This window comes from Mercenaria mercenaria, chromosome 8 (genome assembly GCF_021730395.1).
Source record: "Mercenaria mercenaria strain notata chromosome 8, MADL_Memer_1, whole genome shotgun sequence".
Lineage (NCBI taxonomy): Eukaryota > Metazoa > Mollusca > Bivalvia > Venerida > Veneridae > Mercenaria > Mercenaria mercenaria.
This window is the reverse complement of record NC_069368.1, coordinates 13,288,852-13,315,383: the sequence shown is the minus strand read 5'-3', so window position 1 is coordinate 13,315,383 and position 26,532 is coordinate 13,288,852. Positions and strand designations below refer to the sequence as shown.

General features: G+C 35.6%; 3 protein-coding genes across 3 annotated transcripts in view; 1 reads left to right on the top strand and 2 right to left on the bottom strand.

Moving 5' to 3' along the window:
- LOC123565776 (uncharacterized) overlaps positions 1-1,614 on the bottom strand; it is a 37,639-nt gene extending 36,025 nt beyond the window's left edge. The window contains exons 1-3 of the mRNA XM_053550341.1: positions 1,564-1,614; positions 651-923; positions 26-229 (exon numbers count right to left, since the gene is read on the bottom strand). Coding sequence (XP_053406316.1) covers positions 26-229; positions 651-923; positions 1,564-1,614 — 528 coding nt within the window. The remainder of the gene's footprint in view (positions 1-25; positions 230-650; positions 924-1,563) is intronic.
- A 1,683-nt stretch (positions 1,615-3,297) lies between these two features.
- Positions 3,298-11,049, top strand: LOC123523027 (C-type lectin domain family 4 member G-like). Its single transcript, XM_045300612.2, has 2 exons — positions 3,298-4,129; positions 7,124-11,049. Exons 1-2 carry the CDS (start codon positions 3,577-3,579, stop codon positions 7,366-7,368), a joined length of 798 nt encoding a protein of 265 aa, XP_045156547.2. The 5' UTR covers positions 3,298-3,576; the 3' UTR covers positions 7,369-11,049.
- On the bottom strand, positions 10,812-26,532 carry LOC128558948 (adhesion G-protein coupled receptor V1-like). Its single transcript, XM_053549404.1, has 12 exons — positions 25,815-26,532; positions 25,105-25,365; positions 23,680-23,809; positions 21,970-22,196; positions 21,206-21,426; positions 19,632-19,788; positions 18,021-18,238; positions 14,322-14,578; positions 13,409-13,623; positions 12,829-13,067; positions 11,709-11,969; positions 10,812-10,979 (listed from the first exon to the last, which is right to left on the bottom strand). The coding sequence occupies exons 2-12, from the start codon at positions 25,247-25,249 to the stop codon at positions 10,812-10,814; spliced, it is 2,238 nt and encodes a 745-aa protein (XP_053405379.1). The 5' UTR covers positions 25,250-25,365; positions 25,815-26,532.

Here is a 26,532-nt window from a genome sequence, read left to right as displayed (position 1 = left end):
GTAGTAAAGAATTTAAAAAATATACCCTGGACACTGCAGTAATCTGTATAACAAACAATTCATCAAGTTCTGGTTGAGGATCACCTCTGACCTTTAACCCTATATCTCCGGTCAGCTGTCCATGGCTGAAGGTCACATTGCCGCTATGGTCTACAATATCATTGCTTTTATCACTCTGTACCTCCCATGATACAACAGTTTCACCGATGCTGCCTCCTGTACGCTCCATCTGTTGAAAAGTTTATCAGTATTTTAATTTAATTCAATAAAACTGTATTCAGTCCTTTTTTTTTTGTTGGATCTAATTTAAACTGTAAGTCAAGGTAGGGGCCAATTGTAAGACTGTCAGTATTTCTGTATTTATAACCAGTTCTTACTTGCTTATAAACTTCCATAATCTCAAACTGCCAAAAACCAGAATGTCCTGGATGTATAAAATATCACAAAGGTCATGAATCTTTGTTTTTGCAAAAGGAAAAATTGTGGTATTGTGAAACATTTTATTAATGGAAAATTTAAGATCACAAAACAATACTAAACTAATTGCTGGTTTTTTAAGTTTCAATGGTGACAAAAATGCAAAATGAAACGACACAAGCAGAACTGGTATACTCCCAAAATAGGTTTTTTTTTAAATGACACCAGCTTACCTGTAGAACAACTATATTGTAACTGCTGTCCCCCATTTCCTGTGCCTGAATTTGTCTGGAGTCCTCCTTAAACTGAAACACCCCAAAGGCTCCGTCCGAGTGTTCAATTACAACAGTTACTTCAGACCCGATCCCCAGTGCCGCACCACCCGAGGGATTTAACAGTGTGACAGTAAAAAATTTCTCATCTTCAGGTATGTTATTATCAATAATTGTGATGTCAATGTAAGCATATCTCTCACTATCTCTCATAGTGATGCGGCCAACAGCAGCCTGAAATTTATAGGGAAATGAAATACAATTGAACCAGTCCATAAAAACCTCTCAAAAATAAAAGACAAAGTGTATGTTAACTGTTGGCAAAATTATACTGTTTGTAGGTTAACCTTTTTTTATACAAGCAGTTTTTATCAAGTGGTGAACATTCAAACAGGTTTCACAGTAACAACTACTTGACAGTGCAACTATTATCTACTACAGTGAGACCATTCAACTACCCTTCAGATCAACATGAATATATTAACTCCCTCTTCTGAAGTATAACGTATGCTCCGAAATTTGTACATAAAAAGACACTGATTTTGAAATCTAATTCATGTAACAATTAATTTCTTGTTTTGTTGTTGTTGTTGTTTTAAATTTTGTAAGAGCAAATCTTTTATCATTTTCTTTATCTACAGCAACTGATTTCCGAAGATTTAGGCTTAATGATGTCTAAAGATTAAATCATTTCTGCTGTATGTAAATACAAGGTAGACTCTGCCATTTTTTGTCTTTTATATTGCATGTGAACTTCAAATTCTAAAAGAATTTATAATTTACAAAAGGGATAGGAGTTACAAGCAGTGTTACAAGTTTTCAAGCAGTGTCACACTTGTAACATTTGAGTCACACTTGTTCACAATTCTCTCACAGCTGTAACAATTCCCTCAACCATTGTACCACTTCCCCGGACTGGAAGCATTTTTTCTTTTAGTCACTTTTGATATTATTCCAACATTATCAGATTTAAAATATTTAGAGTTCCTTCTACCTTTTTACAGACATTTTAAAAACTTTCAACATTTTTCATATAAAATGTACAACATGTACATAGTGACCAGAATCTTCACCATCAAGAATGTTACTTTTGCATAGAAAACATTAGAGAAACAATAAAGTGTTGTTCACATCCATGTAAAATTAAAACTTTCTTAAGAATACACCCCATGCAGTATCTTGCTTTAAAACATATTTGTTACTAAGCAACAGTTACAGTATATAAAAACAACCTAAAAATTAAAAAAAAAGTTCCCTTGGATCTACCACCACAAAGAGTATACTGTTACACTGGAGTACCCCTTAATCTACCACCATTGGCATTCCCCTTAATCACTATAGTATAGTGGACGCAACTTGACCCCGATGGTTGACCTTTGCATTATAATACATAATGAGGCACAACCTATTATTGAAAAGAAGTGTAGGTAAAACACCAGCTGCACGAGAAAAAGGAATTATAAATTTGTGTAAATATAAATTATGTATTGGAAGGTTTTAACTGATCAAATGTAAGTATATATACTTTGATACTGCACTGTATACAAACTAATTCCATATAAATATACACGGCTACCCTAAGCACCCTTGATTTCTATAATGAAATAATCGATATGAATAATCAGCCTAAGGTCAACCATCGCGGTCAAGTTGCGACTACTATACTTCTCTCAATCTACCACCAAGAAAGAATATTCTGTTATAAATATAAAATGAATGGAAAAAAAAACAAACTTACCTCTGTCTGTTTAAATGTTTGAGAGTATAAAGAATATATAACTTCTAATATAAAGTTGGCACACTCTTAGTTCCCAATGCTAGCACTTGCAGTTTCGTAAACAATAAAGAAAATTGGATAATATGATCCAGACGGTAGATTCTTTTTGTGATATAAATATCAAAGGACCTCCTTAAATTTTAAATGTTGAAATTTTCAAGTATGAAAAGCATCATGGGTGGCCTTGGGTCTAGAGGTAGCATACTTGACTGTGAAACCAGAGGTCCAGGACTAAAATCCCTGTCTAGTCAATGGACATTTCTGAGAATTTGCTTCTTCTTAGGAAAGACGGCTTCATATTTTTAGGTGCTATAAACCAGGCACCTTAAAGAACCAGGCTGTCTATTCACAAAGAGCTGGGCTAAATAAGCCAGAAAGGCAAGTATTAAAAGATATCTGCCTCTTTGTTCTATGAGTTTTCTCATGCTCTGCCCTTCTGGCCAGATCATTCTGTGGAACAGGTAAAGGATGAATTTGGCACCCTTAGTGGCTGCCTGGTGACCATCCATCTTTGATTGTGTTTATCATGAAAAAAGTGCTCAAACTGCATCTGGTATAATGATAATTACAACTCCACATTACATAATTATCTCATTATTTGAAGGCACTGCTTTTCATCAATGATTGACAGCAATAAATAACATATAAATAAATAAAATAAAAAAAAAATGATTGAAAAAAGTGTAACCTAATTTTAATAACACCCTGTATTTAAGTGAAAACTACCTTTCTTAATTTTTACCGCATTTTAGAATTTTTTTTATGCCTTTAAGCTTCTTTCAATACAAATTTGATTTGTAAACCAGATGTGTATGTTAATCATGTCTTAATTTCATTCAGTGTTCATTGTGAGTTCAGGGAGTTGAATTTCCCTCTATACAAAAGTTGTTGATTTTATTTAAATCACGACATTGTACAACTGATGAAAGGATTTGAAAATTCATTTTCCTTTCTTATTTATTAGGGAAAGAGATTAATTTAAATCTGTACCAATGGATGAATATTTTGATGAAATATTTTGACTCGAGTTCATGCCGTAAGTTTACTATTTCATGTGGGAGAAAATATATCTTATTTAGTGGAGCAGACTGGTCTGTTTTCCTGTAAATAATGAATAATATGTGTGGTCTTTATTTCTTGTGGATTATTTGTACAATTTCATCATATTTTGGATTATCCAATACAGAGTCAACATGTGAATTAAATATTGATAACTGTAACTACAAATTAACTCTGTTGCCTAGCAACGAAAATTGTCAAAGTAAATCAAGGTTACAGTCAAGGTCAAAAAGGTCAGAGGAAAATGGATATGAAATCAGTGATATGGTAGATAAAATGTCTACACTGGAGTCTGAATTTGAAAAATTGGAAAACAAACTTGTGAAGGAGATGAAAGATCTATCTAAACGGGTTCTACGTGGTGCAAGAAGAATAGAATCATTGGTAGAGAGTGTCACATCGAAAGGCCATGAAAAGAAGAAAAACCGTTGTCCAGAAGGATTTGTGAGCTATGATGATTGGACAGATTGCTACATGTTCTCAACTTTCAATACCACATGGTATGATGCTAGGGAATACTGCACAGCCATGGGCAGTGGTTTGGTGGCACTAGGATCTCTCAAAGAACATTTCCTCGTTTCATTTCAAATTCAAAATAATCCAGGTTTGTATTTTAATTCAGTTGTTAAGGGTTACATAAATTTTGGTGAACTACAAATTTTTCATTTATGTACTGTAACTATCTTGTAATGAACTTTTGATTGTTAACTGGAACTACCTTACTCTAAGTAGCAGACGACTTGCACGCATGAGTTATTTCTTGTTGTCTTTAAATACTACAATTATCAAATAGCTCTACCTATTCTTTGAATAGTCATAATCTGATATTTTTATATGAATGTTCTGCTCAAATTTGCTTGATAGTATCTTTCTAAATTTGGTCAGAAGTATTTTTCTATGTTTCAAGTTTCACTGAAATGTATGCAGTACTTCTGGAATAATGCGTTGGACAAGTAAAATTTATGTAAAAAGGAAGATAATTTGAAAATTATTAAATATAGTTGTTATAGTGTTATCCAATGCAAAGCAGTTTCCCTTAATGTCTTCCATCTTTCTATATAGTTTAAATGATTTTCAGTTATGACCAAGACATTTTAATTAAATACCGGTAAAGGGAGATAATAAAAAAGAAAGCATGATAAGAGTTATAGTTCTTGTATACTGCATTTCCTCTGCTGTTTGTGAAAGTTCAACAAAACTCATTTTGGAGTTATTATGTGAACAACAAAAGCTGTCACAGGAGACAGCACGCTCGACTATTTCAATGCTGGATAGTGAAACGGGCACATCTGAGTAAGCTGGAGCTGTCAGTGGAGTATTTAATGACTCCAATGGTGGATGAAGATATTGCACAATAGCTTGAGTCTGTGTCAAAAATATTAAGTTATAAGAGAGATAAAGATAAAGTGTATCAAAACACTATATAAGTATAATTCTAAGCAAAAAGGAGGGATAATTCATAAAATATTGGTGCAAAAGTTATACACCTTGTGTCATATGATGTGAGTGATGATGTGGAACAACTACTTCAAGTTTGAATCAAATCCATTTAGTAATTACTAAGATATAGTGAAAATGCATCAAAATTCACCTTAAATTCTAAGTAAAAAGGGGCATAATTCATAAAAAGTTGGTGCCAGAGTTATGCACCTTTGGTCATATGATGTGGGTGTTAAGGTGGAACAACTATTTTAAGTTTGAATCAAATCCATTTAGTAATACCTGAGATAGAGTGAAAGTGCACCAAAACATTAACCTGAAATTCTAAGTAAAAAGGGGAGATAATTCATCAAATATTTGTGCAAGAGTTATGGCTCTTGTGTCATATGATGTGAGTGATGATGTTGAACAACTATTTTAAGTTTGAATCAAACCAATTTAGTAATAACTGAGATAGAGTGAAAGTGCATCAAAACTTTAACCTGAAATTCTAAGTAAAAGTGGGGGATAATTCATTAAATATTGGTACCAGAATTATGGACCTTGTGTCATATGATGTGGGAGATGATATTGAACAACTGTTTTAAGTCTGAGTCAAACCAATATAGTAATATTATAACTGAGATAGAGTGAAAGTGCATCAAAACTTTAACCTGAAATTCTTAGTAAAAAGGGGGGATAATTCATAAAATATTGGTATGAGAGTTATGGCCCTTGTGCCATATGATGTGGGTGATGATGAGGAATAACTATTTTAAGTCTGAAACAAATCCATCAAGTAATTACAGAGATAATGAGAAACAAGAGTGCCAGAATGTCACAATATACGCCCGTCACAGCAAATTTCTTTACACTAGCACCTGTATTTGCAAATGGAATTTTAATTTTGTAGTAATTATTGTAATTTTTTTGTTTTTCTAAATCCACATAAAAACTCCTTACCAGGTAGAGATACCTTAAAATACACCTAAAATTTGAAAGTAGCATCTATGTTGTACCACAGAAAAGTGGTCTTGGTTTTTCCCTACGACTAGTAATGAAAAAGTTACAAGCTATTTATAGTAACAACAAAGGGAAGTAATTCTAAAGAAGGGACCTGCGCATGACACTTCGTCTCATGATGGTGTACAATTGTGCCAAGTTACATCAACATCCCTCCATGCATGAAGAAGAAATGCTTCGGACAAAGTCATTCTTGTATCTGACCTTTGGCCTCTAAGTGTGACCTTGACCTTGACCTTAGACCTAGGGACCTGGTTTTTGCGCAATACACTCCATCTCGTGGTGGTGAACATTTGTGCCAAGTTATATTAAAACCCTCCATGCATGTAGAAGAAATGCTCCGGACAAAGTTTTCATTCTTGTATCCTTTGACCTCTAAGTGTGACCTTGACCTTAGACCTAGGGACCTGGTTCTTGCGCATGACACTCCATCTCATGATGGTGAACAATTGTGCCAAGTTAAATCAAAATCTCTCCATGCATGAAGAAGATATGCTCCAGAAAAAGTCATTCTTTAATTTGACCTTTGATCTCTAAGTGCGACCTTGACCTTAGATCCAGGGACCTGGTTCTTGCGCATGACACTCCGTCTCATGATGGTGAACAACTGTGCCAAGTTTCATCAAAATCCCTCCATGCATGAAGAAGATATGCTCCGGACAAAGTCATTCTTGAATTTGACCTTTGACCTCAAAGTGTGACCTTGACCTTAGACCTAGGGACCTGGTTCTTGCGCATGACACTCCGTCTCATGATGGTGAACAACTGTGCCAAGTTTCATCAAAATCCCTCCATGCATGAAGAAGATATCGCCCGCCAGGGACGTTCCCATAATACGTCCCGTTTTTCAAACGGGCGTATAAAAAGAGAAAGTGTAAAAAAAACTTTAACCAAGGTGGGGACGCGGAAGGACGCGGACGCTGGGTTGAGTAGGATACCTCTCCATATACTTCGTATAGTCGAGCTAAAAATGACACAAGTAAATTTAGGACAGAACAGGTCAGGACAGAGTGATTACGATAGGGCTCCTGCCTATGGGTTGGGCCCTAAAAGCAAAACTAAAAACAGGAAAATTATATTAAATGTACATCAAAAATGCTTATGAAAATAATATATACATGTATATATTTCTTTTGTATTTATTCTTATCATACAGAGATTCGTAATGCCAAGGGCTGGTGGACAAGTGGAACATACATGACCAAAATAAAGAAATGGATGTGGATGAACACTGACAGTCCGGCACCTATCAATTACTCGAAATGGGCAGTACACGAACCGAACGATCAACTGGACACCAATCTGCAGTGCATTATGATGTATAAACTGGATGGCCTACTCTGGCATGATCAAATATGTACAGATAAATATAACTTTATATGTGAGAAACCTGTTGCATAATAACACACTGACAATGAGAAGTCCTTTGCATTATATCATGAAAGAATCATTGCATAATGTAACTTTATATGGGGGAAACCTGTTGAGAAACATGTTGCATAACAAAACATTGTGAGTGAAAAATTCTTTGCATGTTCCTCCAGAAAATTATTGCACAATCCATCTTTTTTGTATGTGAGAAATGTATTGCACACAAAACAAATCGTGTATAAAGTCTTTTTGAAACCAACACTTCATAGATGAAATTACTGCCAATTATAACTCTATATGTTAAATAGGTATAACATGATGCAACTGTGACTGAAAAGTTTTCCATCTCATAAAATTGGGTTATTATAATACTATCTTGATCTGGGATGCTGTATTCGGCTTGACTGGATTTTGCCAGGACAGATCATGAGAGATGCACAAGCGCTAAGTGTGATCTGACCTGGCAAAATCTGCGAGAGATGAATACAAAGTCCCAGATCTAGCTAAGCTGTTATAATGACCCATTTATTGTATACCTCTACCTTTTTGTTTGTTATTTTGTTATCAAACAAAATCTTCAATGTTTATCAATGTTATTTTAACTGAGTGTACAAGTCGACCACGTTTTTTGAGCCGTGACTAATTTATGCAGGACAGTTGATTCGCCAAAAAAGGGTAGGAGCATATAATTATGTAATACAATTAGTAATGTGGTATAAGTTATCGATGAATGTAAACAAATGCATGGCCCAAAGGATATGGCGTTGGCTTAACAAACTTACTTTTCGAGGTTCGAGCCTTGGTAAGTTCACATTCTAAATTTTTGTCGAGCCCGCTGACGGTGAGCTCAACTTAGTCATCACTTTTGGCGGGTCGGTATATGTGCATGCGTCTGTGCATGTGTCTGTCTGATTTTGTCTGGACCATAATTTTGACATGCATGGACCAATCTTGTTTATATTTGGCATGAATGCTTACCTCAATGAGAAGGAGTGTCAAGTGCAAACCCCATGTTTCTATCTTTAAGGTCAAGGTCAAAGTTGGAGGTCAAAGATCAAACTAAGTTTGTCCGGAGCATTTCTTCTTCATGCAGGTGGGATTTTGATGTAACTTGACAAGAATGTTCACCATTATGATACGGAGTGTCATGCACAAAAAACAGGTCCCTAGGTCTAAGGTCAAGGTCATGCTTGACAGCTGGCAGGCTCGACATTCTGCCCGTGGGCATACTTGTTTTTAACCATTTGTTTCAATAAACACTGCATGAGAAAGTTGTGCAGTTCACTGACTAAAACAGCTGAAGGGTCGTCAGCAGACACAGCAAGTGAAGTTGAAATTATGCGACATGAATTAAATTGAAATAAAAGTAGCAAAATATATTTAAAGTATGGAAAGAATGAAAAAAAATAAGTCAAACATTATTATCAAAATATACAAAATGGTTTTTAAAAAGAGTCTTCAAAGATTCTTGACTAAGATAAAATAAAAATAATCTGTATACTAGAGAAAAAATACGGCTGTAATCTGGGCCTGAACTCGCACCTCACGGTTTGTAATCATTACGCTCTACCAATTGCGCCAGTGATATAATCAAGTTCATGGTAAATAAAACATACATACCAACTTACTCTATAGAGATTTTTCAGCCAGGTATGGACCGAATATTGATATAACCCAATTGAAAAAGTGTATCATTCCGTCACGGCTCAAAACATGCGGTTGAACTTTAGTTTTTGTGTGTGCAATTTATAGAACTGTGTCATGCATATTAAATGAAAGTAGTCCAGCAACATACGATGCAAAAGGTACAATACCGATTTTTTTCAGACTGTTCGTATTTACTTGTGAAATACAAGCCGTATTTTTGACAGAATTCATACAAGTATACAATAAAAAGAAATTCATGATCTGTATATAAAATCTGTGTTGCATAATATAATGCTACAATTTACAGGTTGTACACAAACACTCCAACCGTGGACATACAAAATTTAAAGTCTACGCCTATTTGAATTCATTGACAACTTTTCGCCTTTGGCAAGAAGTAAGCTGCTTCACAAGAATACAATTTCATGGATTTCAAATTTTAGAAGACCATAGCTGTGTACTGGGTGTTAATTCTAGCCTAAGGTATGAAACAAGATTAGCAAGCTGTCACAAAATGCGAGCATCAAAGCAAATTACTTGACTTTTAAAACACTCTACTTATTTACCAGACAACTTTTCACTTACTGAAGGGCCATAACTCAAGAGTGACAAGAGTATCTGCCTGGTTATCCAATCTGGAGAAGATAATATGCCTATAAACATTCTGACTAAGTTTGGTAAACATTGGATAAGAATTGCTTGATTTATTTAGTGGACACTGTCAATTTTCATAGTTTAAAGTAATTAAAGGTTCATCACTCACTGTGAGTATCGGACTATTTATCGAATTTGTCTGAGATATTATGCCCATAAACATCTTGACCAAATTTGGTGAACATTAGATAAGAACTTCTTAAGTTAGAGAGCAGAGGCTCAAGGGTCATAACTCTAGACATTCAGACAATCCTGTGGTTGTCAAACTTGGCTGAGATATTATGCCTACTGATATCGAGACCAAGTTTAGTGAACATTGGATAAGAACCTCTAAAGTTAGAGAGTGGACATTGTCAACTTTAGCAATTTTGAGTAATTCAAGGGCCATAACTCCAGAGCCACTGGGACAATCCAGCTGATATTCGAGTTGGCCAATACATTATGACCATAAACATTGTGACCAAGTCTGGTGAACACTGGATAAGAACAGCTTCTGTTAGAGAGCAGAAAACTTTAGTGAAAGCTGGTGCATACCGCAGCAGAATTCCCATAATACGTTCTGTTTCACAGGCCTATAAAAACCCATTAAATATATGAATATTAATCCCTCTCATTTAATAAGAATTTCATAGTACAGTGAAACTCCCTCACTCTAGCATCCATGTCTTAAAATAACAAGAGCACCCCCTTGCGAGTGCAGATGCTCATCTGATTTTTTTGTCTCTGTATAATAGAATATTGTCCTACCAATGATTTTCAAGTCCAAAAGGGGCCATAATTCTTGCAAAAAGCAATGCAGAGTTACGGTACTTGCTGTGCAGAATCAGCTTTTAATGCGCATAACTGTTCCAAGTTTTAAAGCAATAGCTTTGACTGTAAAGGAAAAAAGTTGACCTAAACATAAAACTTAACTAGGAAATCTGATATTTTCTAAGTCCAAAAGGGGCCATAATTCTTGCAAAAAGCAGGATGGAGTTATGTTTCTTGCTGTACAGAGTTAGCTTTTGATGGTGAACAAGTGTTGCAAGTTTCAAAGCAATAGCTCCAACAGTTTAGAAGAAAAGCTGACCTAAACATAAAACTTAACAAGGCAACGCCAATGCCAACTCCGACGCCAATCAAGTGATGACAATAACTCATCACTTTTTTTCAAAAAATCAGATGAGCTAAAACTAATTGTAACAAAGTAAATGTATGCTCACAGAATAATCTGGAGGTGTTTTTCCAAAGCTTTTAGCAGTACCATCAGTTGTCTTCCACTCAACAGTTACCTCCCCTTGATAGCCCTGTGCTCTCACCACTAGGAGGCGAACTATCCCAGCCTCCTCGGCTACTCTTACCTATATACAAAAGGGAGATAAAATTTTAAAAATTAATTCACTGATTTTATTTAATAAACTAATGTCTGTCTGTTGGTTATTGTTATTTTTCGGCTTATCACTAACTACCACTTCAACAAGCACCGATTTTACTCGTTCTACAGAAGTAACTGGCTACATTTTCTTTCATGAATCAGAAACGGATGCCAAATTTCTGATATAGATCCTTAAAACAAATTGTCTTTAGACATAACCGCCTGCCACTGGACCCTATTTACATAATGATAGGAGTTTATACATATATTTGAGATGTATAAAGATTGTGTAATAAATACTAGCACATTAAATTTTCTTTGTCTTCTGCAAAATTCAAAAACTTTGAAATAGTAAGATGTTACCTTTCCATAAATTTGCCTTATATTAATGAAGTGAATATGTAATGGCAAATGCATGTTTGGTTAAATTCTAAATATAGTTAAAATACACATTTTCATTAGATACATCAGGTTACTCAACTTATAGTGGCAGACCTGTAATGACAATGTGATTACGTATTTTTGTTCGACGTTTCGGCATTTTCCCCGACTCATAATGTAGCATTTATAAGCACCCAGTTTTTCTTTCATACTTGAGAGTGCCGAAATAACAAACTGAGAACATGTAAGCAAATGGAAATTTCTGTCTGTCATTTACAAGTCCACTAACTTAACGTCAAAATCAACATTCAGATAAACAAGAAATAACACTCACGGTAGGTCGTTCCTGCGCTGGTGGTATGAAGGGATCTTCTGGCCTTGGAGGTATCAGAGATGTCGAGAACTGCAACAATCCATTTAGGAAGTCATTTTCTCTCATCGTGACCACTGAGCTGCGCAAGGTCGTGTCAATGCTGGCCCCACTTATGTTTGTAGTACCCACAGTGCCATCTTCTGTGGTAACATTAACAAGTCTTATCTCAAACACCTCTTCAGGTTCTGGGATTCCATCAGCCTTAAGCTGCACACTGAATGTCTACAATGAAAACAGATGTAAAATGACTGCCTATAATAAAAAACATGTATCAACAGTCTCTTTCATATGCTTTCATTTTCTTTTTCATTACTTACAGAGAAGAAAAGTAGAATCAAATAGTTACTACGTTCCTTCAAAAAAAAAGACTGGAAATTTAAACCTGTATCTACATCATTACATCATGTGAACAGACCGTTCATGTAACCATCTGCTAAACCACGGTAACTCCAAAATACCTTGTGCCAGACCAGCAATCTTCTGTGCATTCCACAGATAAAAGAACTTCTGTGTTGTTTTTTTTATTTAGTTGGGTTTAGAGGCACACCAACATATTTAGGTCTTAGCCTGCTAAATTTTTAAAATTTACTGGTCCATCATTCAATTTGGGCAGTACCACTTATTATTCAAATGGGTGTTCAATGAAAATTTACTGACTGAATAGCGAACAGTGTAGACCATGATCAGCCTGCGTCGCAAAGGCAGACTCACATGCCGCCAGCAGGCTAGGTGGGGGAAGACCTAAGGTGCTTTACCAAGCATCATTTCAGGCATAGGCAGGTACCAGGGCAGAACCACTGACCTCCTGTGTGCCAGCCAGATAGCTTCCTCACATGGAGAAATCTACACTTCTAGCAAGGTTTCTAACCCACATCAATAAGGGGCAAGCGATCTGAAGTCAGCGACCTTAACCACTTGGCCACGGCAGCCCCTTCAGATGACAGAACTGGTATATTATAACATAAACACCAATTAAAAGCATGTAATAACTGCTTACATGTTGTTTTTTTTTTACTTGAAATCTGACCAAATCAATGACTGTTTTGTCATCAATCAGAAAGGGGTCACTGAAAGTTCTTACCTCTGATCTATCACCTGCTTCAAACACAACTTGTCCTGTATATTCTACAAAGTCTTCCGATGCTAGAGTGAACTGACCAGAAAACAACTGATAAACTGCCCATGTTACGATCACCTGACCATCATCTCCACGCTGTCGAGCTATTGTGCACGTGATGCTCGTGCTTTCTGTAGCTGGCAGTGCAGGCTGACATTGTTGAGGAAAAGAAAACAACCCATTGGCATTGTCACTTTTCAACACTGAAAATAAAAACTCTGGCCTAGAAACTTTTGCACAAAATGTTAGGATTTTGTCAGGAACAGCTATTTTGTGGGGATAATGATTTGTGGATTGACACAACAACAAAAAAAGTGTCCCCAGGAATAGTAATGGTTTCACAGTATATTGAAACACACAAATCTTTAACCATTAGATGTTTCTGCTGAAATTATTTCATTTGATACACATTATCACTTTAATGTATTAAAATATACAATACACTACAAAAATTTTATCAAGCATTAGACAACTTAGCTTTAACAAAACAGAAGACCAACACTGATACCTTCACAGTCCAAAAGTACCATGAAAGTCTACAAACCTGTTACAGTGGCTAGATTGTCACTGAGAGAAAGTGAAGCTCCACCCTTTGCTGCAAGCAGACGAACAGTAAATCTCTCGTCACTTTCCTCCTCGCTGTCCTGTATAGATTGTATATCTATATTTCCGTTTTGGGAAGCGGTGGGGTATGTGATATACCCCGAGATAGGGGTGATGTCAAGACCAGCTGGCATCATGTATAACTCTAGAATCTCACTGAAAAATTTTTTTTATAATGTTGTTTATCAAAACAAGTTATAATAAATATACAGAACATCCAGTCTATAAATATTTATTGCTTACATTTGTTTTAACTTCTCTCTTGTCTTTAACATTTCCTAAAATCATTATAACTGTTTTACATTTTTACGATATATCATCATAAGAACTGAAATTATAAAATCATATACATTTCAGTGATAAGAATGTACAGGTTTAGATTAAATATATAACTTTTAAACTGTTGTATCAAATACTGGTAACTCTTTCTGGCAAAATCGTAAAAAATAAATCTTAAACAGAAAATTTGTTAATTCTCTCTTGTCAAATCAACATGTAACAAGAGCAGCTGTCAGTGGACAGTGCGCTCGACTATTCTCAGTGCTTGATAGTATAATATAAGCAATGAGTAAAACTTTAACATAACAATAAGCATATTCTAAGTCGAAAAGGGGCCATTATTCAGTCAAAATACTTGATAGAGTTGCCTCATCCTTTTTACAGACTGGGGTCATGATGGTAAACAAGTATGCAAAATATGAAAGCAATATCTCAATGGACTTTGAAAATATTTGGGGTGGTACACAAACTTTAACATTTGTGTGATGCTACGCTAACGCTAACGCCGACGCCGGGGCGAGTAGGATAGCTCCCCTAATCTTCGAATAGTCAAGCTAAAAACAACTGCATCTTACGCATCAGTAAATTTCCTGTTGTAGACTCTCACATCCTGTAAATAGCCGCTAAACTGATCGCTTCCTGGGTACTTGGCTCCGACCGTTAAACTACCAAAGTTATCTATGATGGTCTGAAAAGTGGCAAGAGGTCGAGAGCCTATGATAATTGCGTCTATAAAGAAGTTGATTGTTTCCTGATCCACTGTCACAGCAACATGATGCCACATAGTGTCCTCTATGTTACGCTGATATGTCACATATTCAAATGCATTCTCCTAAAAGGGGAAAAAAATCATGTCAAGAAAAGATAACTCTTAAAAGATTTATAAATTTTGATTACTTTGATAGTTTCCCTTAGTCAACAAAAAAAAAATACTGTACTTGTTTTGAATAAATGTATTTATATTTTTCCATTACGTTATGCCTTAAAGCAGAAAATAAATTGGCTAATATGTTGAAAGACATAACAGTTAAAGAAAAAATGAGCCGCACCATGAGAAAACCAACATAGTGCATTTGCGACCAGCATGGATCCAGACCAGTCTGCGCATCCGCGCAGTCTGGTCAGGATCCATTCTGTTTGTGTTCAAAGCCTATTGCAATTGAAGAAACCCTTAGCGAACAGCATAGATCCTGACCAGACTGGGCGGATGCGCAGGCTGGTCTGGATCCATGGTGGTCGCAAATGAACTATGTTGGTTTTCTCAAGGTGCAGCTCAAAAATGTTACACTTGCCGTGAAATTAACATGCACATTTTATCAAAATAAATATTGTATCAAATTTTTGCAAAACACAAGTGAAAATAGTGACAAGAGTGCAATATGTAACAAAATTCACAGCATGTTATCTGGAATACAGAAAACTATCAGTATCCTAGGTGTTAGACAAAACACACAACATGCATGTGAATAACTTGTAATTTTCATATTTACTGTTACTTTCTACAAGAACACAATTATTTTTCATTAAGAAAGCATACAGGACACTGGTGCACTACAATTCCATGTAATTATTAGCTATGTAAATGAACAGTGATCAAAAGCTGTTAATAATAAGTCACATACATGCACATGCAAGTTTAAAAAGTCAAGTGTTACAGACAAGCATTTGATCACATACTCTACACAACAACAACAACAACAACATGATAAAACAAACCTGTATTCCCTGTAAAAATAAAGTTTCAAATATTGAGGAAATTCATATATATAAATATTTGATCTAAGCTTCACAGTCAATTTAACCATTCAAATAAAGAAAGCAATTTTTTTAACTTTAGTCAGTTACCAGAAACGGCTGCCCATATAATAATTTCTACACAGTGTATCTTTCAGTTGTCACTATATCCCAACACTGAAATGATTTGAAATTTCAGATTTTTTTTCAAGGACAATCTAAAAAATTGCCATTTGGATTCCAGTTATTCAGTATTTCCTTTACTCTAACCAGTGTTCCTGGAGTATGTAATAGTAAAGGTAAAGGTAAATGTCTTGTTTATTAAAGTGTCAACCCTATTGAAAGGGCCAGCCAATTTGGCTTAAGAGATATTGTTTCTGAAACCATTTGTCCGTTACCTCCACCTTTATGGTGTGTACTAATTACCTCCCAACTCTAACCACTATATGTCAGGTGGGTAGAAGTCAGTAACCATTCATTTTACTTATTTGCAGCTCACGAACCGGCCTTTTGGGAACAAGTTCTACAACAAACATGCCCTGGACGAACGCTCCCCATAGGGCTCAAACCTTCAACCTCCCAATCCCAAGGCAGTCACCTTAACCACTGGGCCACGGTGACCTGTTCTCCATAAGTAACTGCCAACTTATCAATACTTATTTATTTGGATTTTATGGCACACCAACACAGTATAGGTTATATGGCGCCAAACACGACTACAAATTTTGGTTTCACATCTCATATACATCGAAATAAAAACATGAGGTATGGAATCAAAATTTGCATACCTGCTGGAATCACAGAGTTACAGCAAAACCAAGTGTTAAGACCCTATAAAATTGTCGCCTCTTACGTTCATGCAAGGGTAAGGCAGTGGTTCCAATTCTTTTCATACATAGATCGTCCATTAATTGGAGAAAACGGATAAATGATTTCAGAAACAATGTCTTCTATCAAAGCATCACAGAGACTACAATGGTCTTTAACCTGTTAGCAGCAAGAGATTTTGCCTTTGAGACCAGTGCAGACCAAGATCATGTGCAGGCTGATCAGTGTCTGCACGGTTCAGTATTCTGTCAGAAAATTTTCAGTGAACACCCTTTTAAGTAATAAGTGGTTCTACCAGCTGGTTACTACCAGTATTCTGTCAGAAAATTTTCAGTGAACACCCTTAAAAGTAATAAGTGGTTCTACCAGCTGGTTACTACCCAAACTGAATGATCCAGTCCAGTTTAGTAATTTTGCAGGGTAAAGGTTAAATAAAGCCAGTCTGGTACATTTACCGTATGTCTGCAAATAAGAGCCACCGTCACATTTTAGCTCAGCAACAAAAATATCACAGGAAAATAAAGTCTAACTCTGGTTTTGATTTTGAAATCCTGTATATTTCAACTGGGCAACCAAGTAACTGCTAAAGAAACAAAGAAAATATCTGACAAAAAAAGATGTTACATTTAAAAATGATAATCTAAGGAAATTGTAATAATTAAATTTGTTATTTAATAGAGAAGTCATTTTGGGTCATATTATGTTTTATCATATTTTGTGTAACATATATTCTATATAATGTAAAAGCGTGATTGTGGAACATTGCTTTGTATACAAACATGTTTATAAACACACTCTACAGATCTGACATTTGATGCAAAAACAGGAATTATAGACACATTTAGAAAAAAATAAGAATAAAGAAAAAATACATTGACACACAATAACTGAACTTGAAGTTTATCTGAAATGGTCATTGCCTTGTGACAAGAGGATATCAGTTTTTCATTTTTCCATGTGACATTGTACCCTAAAATACCTGATTACAGTCCACCTAAAAGGGCTTTTAAACAAGGAGTATATTTCAGTTTTTTTTTCACTTCTCCCTTTTGCAATGTACCTTTTAGGACCTTAAACAAAAGGTATTTCAGTTTTTCATTTTTCCCTTTTACAATGTGCCTTTTAGGACCTTAAACAAAGAGTATTTCAGTTTTTCATTTTTCCCTTTTACAATGTACCTTTTAGGACCTTAAACAAAGAGTATTTCAGTTTTTCATTTTTCCCTTTTACAATGTACCTTTTAGGACCTTAAACAAAGAGTATTTCATTTTTCCCTTCTACAATGTACCTTTTAGGACCTTAAACAAAGAGTATTTCAGTTTTTCATTTTTCCCTTCTACAATGTACCTTTTTACTGTGTACCCTAAAGGACCCTTAAGGTCCATCTGCATGTTCGGATCAAAATTTTTCCTACAAGGTAGAACTTGATTAAACTTTATTTTTCAAAACTTTGGAACATACTAAGAAAATTCAGCAAATAAAAAAGATAGGGTCGTGTACTTGATTTTTGGCTAGACTGATTTGAAAAATTTGAACCTCACGCAATTTCTCATAACGGGTGTCTATGAGAAAATCGCAACTTTCATAACAATTTCGCGAATGAATTTTTTTTCCACAATATAGATTTTAATGAAACTTTTCACAGTGGTAAATAAACATATGGCCTATGATATGGTGAAATAAAATAATGCTTTTACAAAATTATCACTTACATTTGACCCTGTGATGGAATATCCAAAAGTAAGGTTAGTCTGTAGACTGTTGGTGGCCATTCTGAGGGTATAGAAGTGCCGGGAACCATCTGGGTTTGTCTTAGCCATGATGTAGCCATTTGTTAAAGAAAAGGGCTGGACCCAGGCACTGATACTAAATCCATCCACTATTTCTTCCATTGGTGGTTGCAAAAAGTTGTGAATGAGAATTAAGGCCGCTGAAATATTCAAAATACAAAAATAAATCATTTTACTTGGTATGAATGTAAAAGGTATGTAGTCCTTAACCCTTATCATGCTGGACATGATTGATTCTGCAACCAGTGTAGATCATGATCAGCCTGCACATTCATGCAGTCTGATCTAGATCTGCACTGTTCACTATTCAGTCAGTATCTGTTTGTTAAGCACCCCTTTTAACACTTAATGGTACTGTCCAAATTGAAAGATGGACAAGTTCATTATAGAAATTTAGCAGGGCAAGGGTTAATGTTTCTACACATTTTGTCATTTCTCCATTTTTGATCTCAGATCTCAGTTGTTCTTGTTCAGAACTTCAAAAAATATGTTAACAGTACTAGTTGTTAACCTTTATCCTGCTAAATTTCTAAAATGGACTGGTCCATCATTCAATTTGGGCAATACCATTTATTATTCCAAGGGGTGTTCACTGAAAATTTACTGACTGAATAGCGAGCAGTGCAGACCATGATCAGTCTGCACTGGTCAAAAAGGCAGAATCACTTGCCGCCAGCAGGCTGATGGTTAACGACTACAGTAACTGTTGTTGAATGGATAAGAAATGACAAATAACATCACAAGGTTGCTTCTGTGACAAAAAATCACCATAATGTCACACGATATAGCTTAAGTGAGATATTCAACCATTTGCTGATCTAAATCCCTGGCTGGCGTCTCTAGACAGGCACACATTCAACCACTAGGGGACATCTCAATGACCTGCAGTACATTTGTACTTGTCTCTATATTTCTATGATAAGTCTGTGTACACAATGTCTCAAATACCAACCTTTTAGCAAACACTCATTATTTTTACATATCATAAACACATCTTGCTTATTCAAGAAGTTTTTAAAAGATAATTTTAGTAATTTTAACACATACATCATACAGTTTTCTAAACTTGTGCATCCAGGTTGAGAGTGAGTGTTTAAAATATAAACTTTTAATCACCAATAGATGGCCATAACTACAGATTATATTTTTATAGTCATAACTCTGGTTGCCTTGATAGTTAAACCATCAGCATATAACTCTCAGAGAAAAATCTATATGCAGGAAAATTCAGTCTGTTTTTCTGAGTTTTCATAAATAAAATTCTCTGGTCTCTGAAGGCTGGGTACCAGCATGTTACTTGAAGGACTGGTACCCTGTCTTATATAACTGAACTTAAAACAGCATTATAGTAGACTGAATGTTCCCCAACACTATTTACCTGAGTTTCCTTTGAATGAGACAACATTTGTTCCAGTTCCTTAACTCTAAGCCTAGGTACCAGCATTAAGTCTGAAAGAATGGTTCCCTCTGTTCTCAAGCTGGACCTAAACAGCATTAAAGTAGACTAAATGCATGGTCCCCAGCACAATTTACCTGAGTTTCCTGAGAATGAGACAACATGTGTTCCAGTTCCTGGTCTCCGAAGACTGGGTACCAGCATTAAGCTGGATGGGATGGTTCCCAGGAAAATAAGGTCATAAACTTTTGGCAATCCCCCAGCAACCCTGTCAGAATATGCTTCCCACATCACCTGAAATGAAAATTAAATTCTCAGATTTTTACATGAAGAATGGATTCATCAGTATCACAAGTACCATACTTTCATCCTTACCCTGCTAAATTTCTAAAATAGACAGTTCCATCATTCAATTTGGGCAATACTATTTACTATTTGAAGGGGTGTTCACTGAAACTTTACTAACTGAATAGCAAACAATGTGGACCAAGATCAGCCGGCAAGGCAGACCAAGATCAGCCTGCAAGGATGTGCAGGCAGATCTTGGTCTGCAATGGTCGCAAAGGCAGAATCATGTAAGACATAATTCATATAAAGTAAAAACATTATGACCCACTCAACTTACACTCGGTGAATATTTTTGAACAAGAGGGCAAAGATGGCCCTAGGTCGCTCACCTGAGAAACACAACATAACAGTGTAAACATGTTTGACCTAGTGATTTCATGGAAACAAATATGCTGGCCAATTTTCATTAGGATTGGACCAAAAATGTGGTCTCTTGAGTTTAAACAAGTATTTTCTTTGACCTAGTTTTTGATCCCAGATGACCCATATTCAAATCTGAATTAGATTTTATCAAGGCAATCATTCTGACCAAACTTCATGAAGATCAACTGAAAAATACAGCCTCTATATCGCATACACAAAGTTTTTAGTTGATTTTACCTAGTGACCTATTTTTTAACCCAAGATGACCCATATTCAAACTCAACCTAGATTTTATCAAGGCAATCATTCTGACCAAATTTTATGAAGATCAATTGAAAAATAATGCTTCTATCGCATACACAATGTTTTTCTTTGATATGACCTGGTGATCTAGTTTTTGACCCCAGATGACCCATATTCAAACTTGACCTAGATTTCAACAAGGCAATCAGTCTGACCATATTTCATGAAGATCATTGAAAAATACAGCCTCTATTGCATACACAAGGTTCTTCTTTGATTTGACCTAGTGACCTATTTTTTGAACCCAGATGACCCATATTAGAACTCGACCTAGATTTCATCAAGGCAATCATTCTGAGCAAAATTTCATGAAGATTAAATGAAAAATACAGCCTCTATCGCATACACAAGGTTGTTTTTTTATTTTACCTTGTGAACTAGTTTTTCACCCCAGATGACCCATATTCAAAATCGACCTAGACTTTATCAAGGCAATCATTCTGACCAAATTTCATGAAGATCAATTGAAAAATACAGCCTCTATACACAAGCTAAATGTTGACAGACAGACAGACAGCTGCTGGACATCGAGCGATCACAAAAACTCACCTGAGCAGGTGAGCTAAAAACGGATCTGCCTTGCATGGAAACTGATACAAAAAAGTATTGAAAAAATGGGGAAATATATCAACCATTGCAAAAAGAAAATGGTAGGAAAATTTGGAAAGTAACTGAATATAAAGATGCATGTACAAACCTCCACAGTACCAAAGATTCCCATCCGTCGCTCCACTTTCAAACTGACCTGGGTAGTGCTTGCCATACCAGGGTAGTAATCTTCTGCTATACTCACTGCCTGTGATTCTACCGGGAAACCAAACTTCCCGTTTGGGCTGTCACTGGCCAGTATTGTAATAGTCGCTGATGTGTCAACATCAGCGATCCTTGCAAGTGAAACGTCTGTCCTACCATCAAACACTGAAAATTGAAAATACTGAATTCAATAATCAGCTCATAGTTTCTTCAAGGAAAAGTATAAATTCAACAAATGTCAAATAAAAATGTTTTTCTGTCTACCTAATCATTTTATTCTGTTCATTCTTTCAATGTTTTAGGAGAATTTTTTATTAATGGGAAGACTCAAGTTACCATAGCTTTTCTTAGAGTTTCAAGTCCTAACAAGGGCTTCCACCATATTTTACTGATTAAAGAGATGCTTCCCACTCCCCACCCACCATGCATTAATTCAAACTCTAAAAGGTTAACTCGACTGAACAACCATCCTAGGGCCTTACAACTGATGCCTTTTCAAACTGAAACATCTAGTGAACAATTAAAACAAGTAAGAATCATTAAAGAGTCATTACTGTTGTTGTGAATAGTCTTATATTTGTATTTAACTATTTGGGGAAGTATTTTAAACATTCTACCATATAAACTAAATTTGAATTTTAACGACAGGTAATTTTTTGTCTCACAAAAATATCTGACTTTACGGTAATATAGTAAGTAAATACAAACCCTCTACTCTGGTTATCAATATGGTGTACGTTCTTTCATTTTCTGGTTCATCATCATCGCGTGGACTAAGGGAGATATACTTTGTTCTCTCCCCTTTTTCAAACCGTTCACTCAGACCCTCGGCAACCACAAAATCTCCACCATTGTACGCTTTCTCATTTGTGAGCGTATGGAATAGTTCATAGAAAACTTCAACACCACCAAATGTTCCTCCATCTCTTGTTATACTAAAAATAAAGTAAAATTAAATCATCATATAATAATAATATTATTATAGGAGTTATTAGAAAAAAGAGATACCTTTTCCATTACCCTTACAGAAGAAAAAGGCCTGCTGCGTACTCTTGCTGTGTACATACAGCGTATATGATGCGTACATGATGTGTACTGAAATCAAGGGCTTTAAATAGTACGCAGGATATACACCGCACATACACCGATAGTACGTTTGTAGTACACTTTTGACATGCAAATGAGCTCTGCCGCGTACTACTTGCTGCGTACATGCTGTGGACTACATAGTACACAGGATGTACGCTGGAGGAATTTAGTATGCGGGAAATAGTACGCAGCATGTACGTGGCACATACACTTTTCACATGCAAATGAGCCTGCGGTGTACTACCCCTGCGACGTACATGCTGTGTACTCCTGCGGCGTACATGCTGTGTACTCCTGCGGCGTACATTATGTGTACTCCTGGCCCGAGTCCTGCGGCGTACATGCTGTGTACTCCTGCTGCATACATGCTGTGTACTCTTGTGGCGAAACTGCTGTGATAATGTAAATTCCTTACCCCACCAACTTTCTTATGCAAATGCTGATCATTTGGACAGAAAAAAACAGAAAAAAGATAAGTGACATGCATCAATAAGTATTTACCCTTACCAAAATAATGTAGATTGATGTTATCAAATAAATTAGTATGCTTTTCTTCATCCACTTTTCAATGAAATAAATCAATTTTTGTAGCATGTAATTTGGTATACATCTGAAGAAAATGGCGTAACTGCATCAAGGGGAAACAACTTTAATGCAACTAAATATAAGTGTTATAAATTTCGAAGTATCTGCGGTGTACATGCAGTGTACTATTTTCTTGTACAAGTCCCTCCTGCGTACATGCAGTGTACTCCTTAAATTTTCAGAGTCTGTGCTGCGTACTTGAAGTGTACTAGTGACCTCCTGCGTACATGCTGTGTACTCATCGAAATAGTACGCGGCATGTACGCGGCATGCAGTGTATGTAAAATGTACTCCTCTGGCGTACTACTGTGTTCGCGGCATATACACAGCAAATACGCAGCATGTACGCCACAGAGGCTTGCTTCTGTAAGGGTATGGATGGCACCTTTTTTTGTTTCCAAAAACCTGAGTTTTCAGACCTGAAAGAGTTGTTTAAATCTAACCCATGGTTCCCTGAATTCTCTGACTTAGGACATAAGTGAAAATGGTTTTCATTAAAAAAAAAAAGAAAAAAAAAAAAGATAATTATGTATTTGCAACTGAAATCTAGAGCAAAATTGTAAGAATGACTATTAAAACATAAAATCTTCAACAGTTAAAACACATAATATTATTAACTTAGTACTAAGAAGGCACAAATAGAATAAAAGTCTAACACAACTTTCAGTGAAGCACAAGTGTTCAAATGGCAATTAAACTGTAGTACCTCCTTTAGGCACAATTTTGACATTTCAAAAAACTCACGCATAATTTACACTGCTGCCTTCTTCCACTTCCTGTGAGAATGGAGCAGCAAAATGGAAGATACCGTAAGCTTCATCATTATCTAGAATTGTTATGTTGACTTGATTTGTACTGTTGAAGACCACATCACCTGTAAAATATATCAAGTATGCAATTCTTTTTTTTCTAAGTTTACCACATTTTTTTTTAAATGAGGTTTAAACGGCTATTCGAAAGAAATCTAGACACTTGTATGTTGCTTATATGTCACTTATATGTGGCTTATATGTAACTTATATGTGGCTTATATGTCACTTACATGTGGATTATAAGTCACTTACATTTGGATTATATGTCACTTACATGCAGCATTTATGTCACTTATATATGACTTACATGTCAGTTTATGTCACCTACATGTGGCTTATATGTCATTTATATGTGGCTAATATGTCACTTACATGTAGATTATATGTCACTTATATTTGGCTTATATGTAACTTATATGGGACTTATATGTCACATATATAAAGCATTTAATTATGTCATTTATATGTGGCTTGTATGTCACTTATATGTGGCTTATGCTACATGTATAACATAAAAGTCACTTACATATGGCTTATTAGTCACATATGTTGAGTTTATAAGTTACTTACAGGATTATATCTTACATATATTTCACATACATTTAACCTGCACTACATGACAAAGGACACAGATCTATGCTTTCTTGAGATTTTTAGATACCTGTCCATCACCGCATTTTAATGTTGCTTGAACTCAACGATGACTATGCTGTGGTCTGAGAAGTATGTAGACAGGCATGAAGTTCTTTGTAATGACTTTAGGTAAAATATTTTCTGAGCTACGCGCGACAAAACATTAAAATGACAATTTTTTCCTAGGTCAGGGGCCATAACTCCTACAATACTGAATGAATCTGGACGCGAAACCCCAGGTGCAAAACTACACATGCTGACCAACATTCCTGTAAAGTTTTGTGACTCTTCGTCAAATACTTTTGGAGCTAGGCGCGACACAACACTAAAATGACCAATTTTTACAGTCAGGGGCCATAACTCCTACATGACTGAATGAATCCGGACGCGAAATCTCAGGTGCAAAACTACACATGCTGACCAACATTCCTGTAAAGTTTTGTAACTCTACTTCAAATACTTTTGGAACTAGGCGCGACACAACATTCTCGGAAGGACGGACGGCTGGAAGGACGGACGGACAAGGGCAAATCTATATGCCCCCCCCAAAGTGGGGGCATAAAAAAATGACTAGTCTAAGAGCGACTAAACAAACTTTTGTTACAATCAACATTAAGTAAATACAATAGTACTGAGGATAATGAACACACATTAAGTTCAGGAAACAAAAACCCGTTAATTTTTCAATGTAAATATTCTACTCTTCTGTATTGACAGTACATACCTATGATATCATAGACTTGCAGGTAAAACGTCTCAGGTCCTTCTGCAACAGAATCATCCAGGACGCGTATTAGTATTTCTTTTTGAGCCTCTCCAGTATTAAAGGTGACTTGCCCTGCTATTTTGGGTTCATAGTCTCCGGACATACTACTGGCAGTACCATCAATAGTCTGGTATTTCAGGGTGACAGCATCGTCTGTAGGTCCATCACGGCGAACAAAAATGGACGTCTGTGACGGTTCCTCCACTTCGTATGCTAGCTCTGAAAAGCGCATCAAATATTTGTTATATATTCCACATGGATTTTTTAAATGCCTGTCACACATTCCCTATAAACTGCATAAATGTCTGTAAATATTCCACATAAAATGTTAAAATAGCAGCAGTAACAAATTCCACATAAACTGTTTAAATATCTGTCACATATTCCATGTGCATGGTTTAAATATTTGTTATACATTCCGCATTAAACTGTTTAAATGTCTGCAATACAATACAGTGAAGTGTTTGTAATATCTTATATATAAAACACCTTTTAACCAAACACCTACTGATCAAAGGATGTGATGTTACAAATGGCATCCTGACAATCCTTATATGTACATGTTTTTGAACAGCAATCAAACAACAATACCTGTAAATGAATGTTGCAGAAAAACATTTAAGGTAAAAACATCAAATTCTCTCCCTTGTTTTATCGAAATTACCTACCTTGAAAATATACAGGATAGTCATTTTCTCTGATGATGACAGTACATGTAGAATTCTGACCAATTAAAGCTCCTCCGGTGGCCTCACTCAAGGTCAAGGTGAAACTTTCAGCTGGCTCAGTTATCTAGGGGAAAAGAAGAGAAGATGCAAGTTATGTTAAATACAGCAGTTCATAATGATAATGTAAATTAAACTGAAATTTCTGAATTTGGGCTAGCACATATAAAACAACTGCAAAGGATGTACAAAAAAATGTTCATTTTTTATTTTTAATACATAACTATTGTGTGAAACCTTATAACTTGAAACTAAAACGACTATTCAACAGCCTTGTCAATTGAATGAATACATCATGGCCCTATATCGCTCACCTGTTATCATTGCACTTGAGGACATTAAGGTCCTCAGAAAAAATATCAAAGTCCAAAGCACAGGAAAAACAAAGGGAAAAAATTTAACCAAAAAGAAAAAAAATTTACTAAAAATAAGCTATTTATAGTAACGTAAAAGGGAAGTAATTAAAAAAAAAATAATGTAAGTAAACAGAGAAGGATCTGCCAAATAAATCTGTTGACATAAATGAAATTTCAGATCAGTATCTTCATTAGTTATGGAGATATACCCATTTTAATTTGAAACAAGAAACGCGTCAATGCCACGAAACCAGGTTTTCAACACTTTTCATAAGAATAAACAAGAGTGCCAGAATGTCACAATA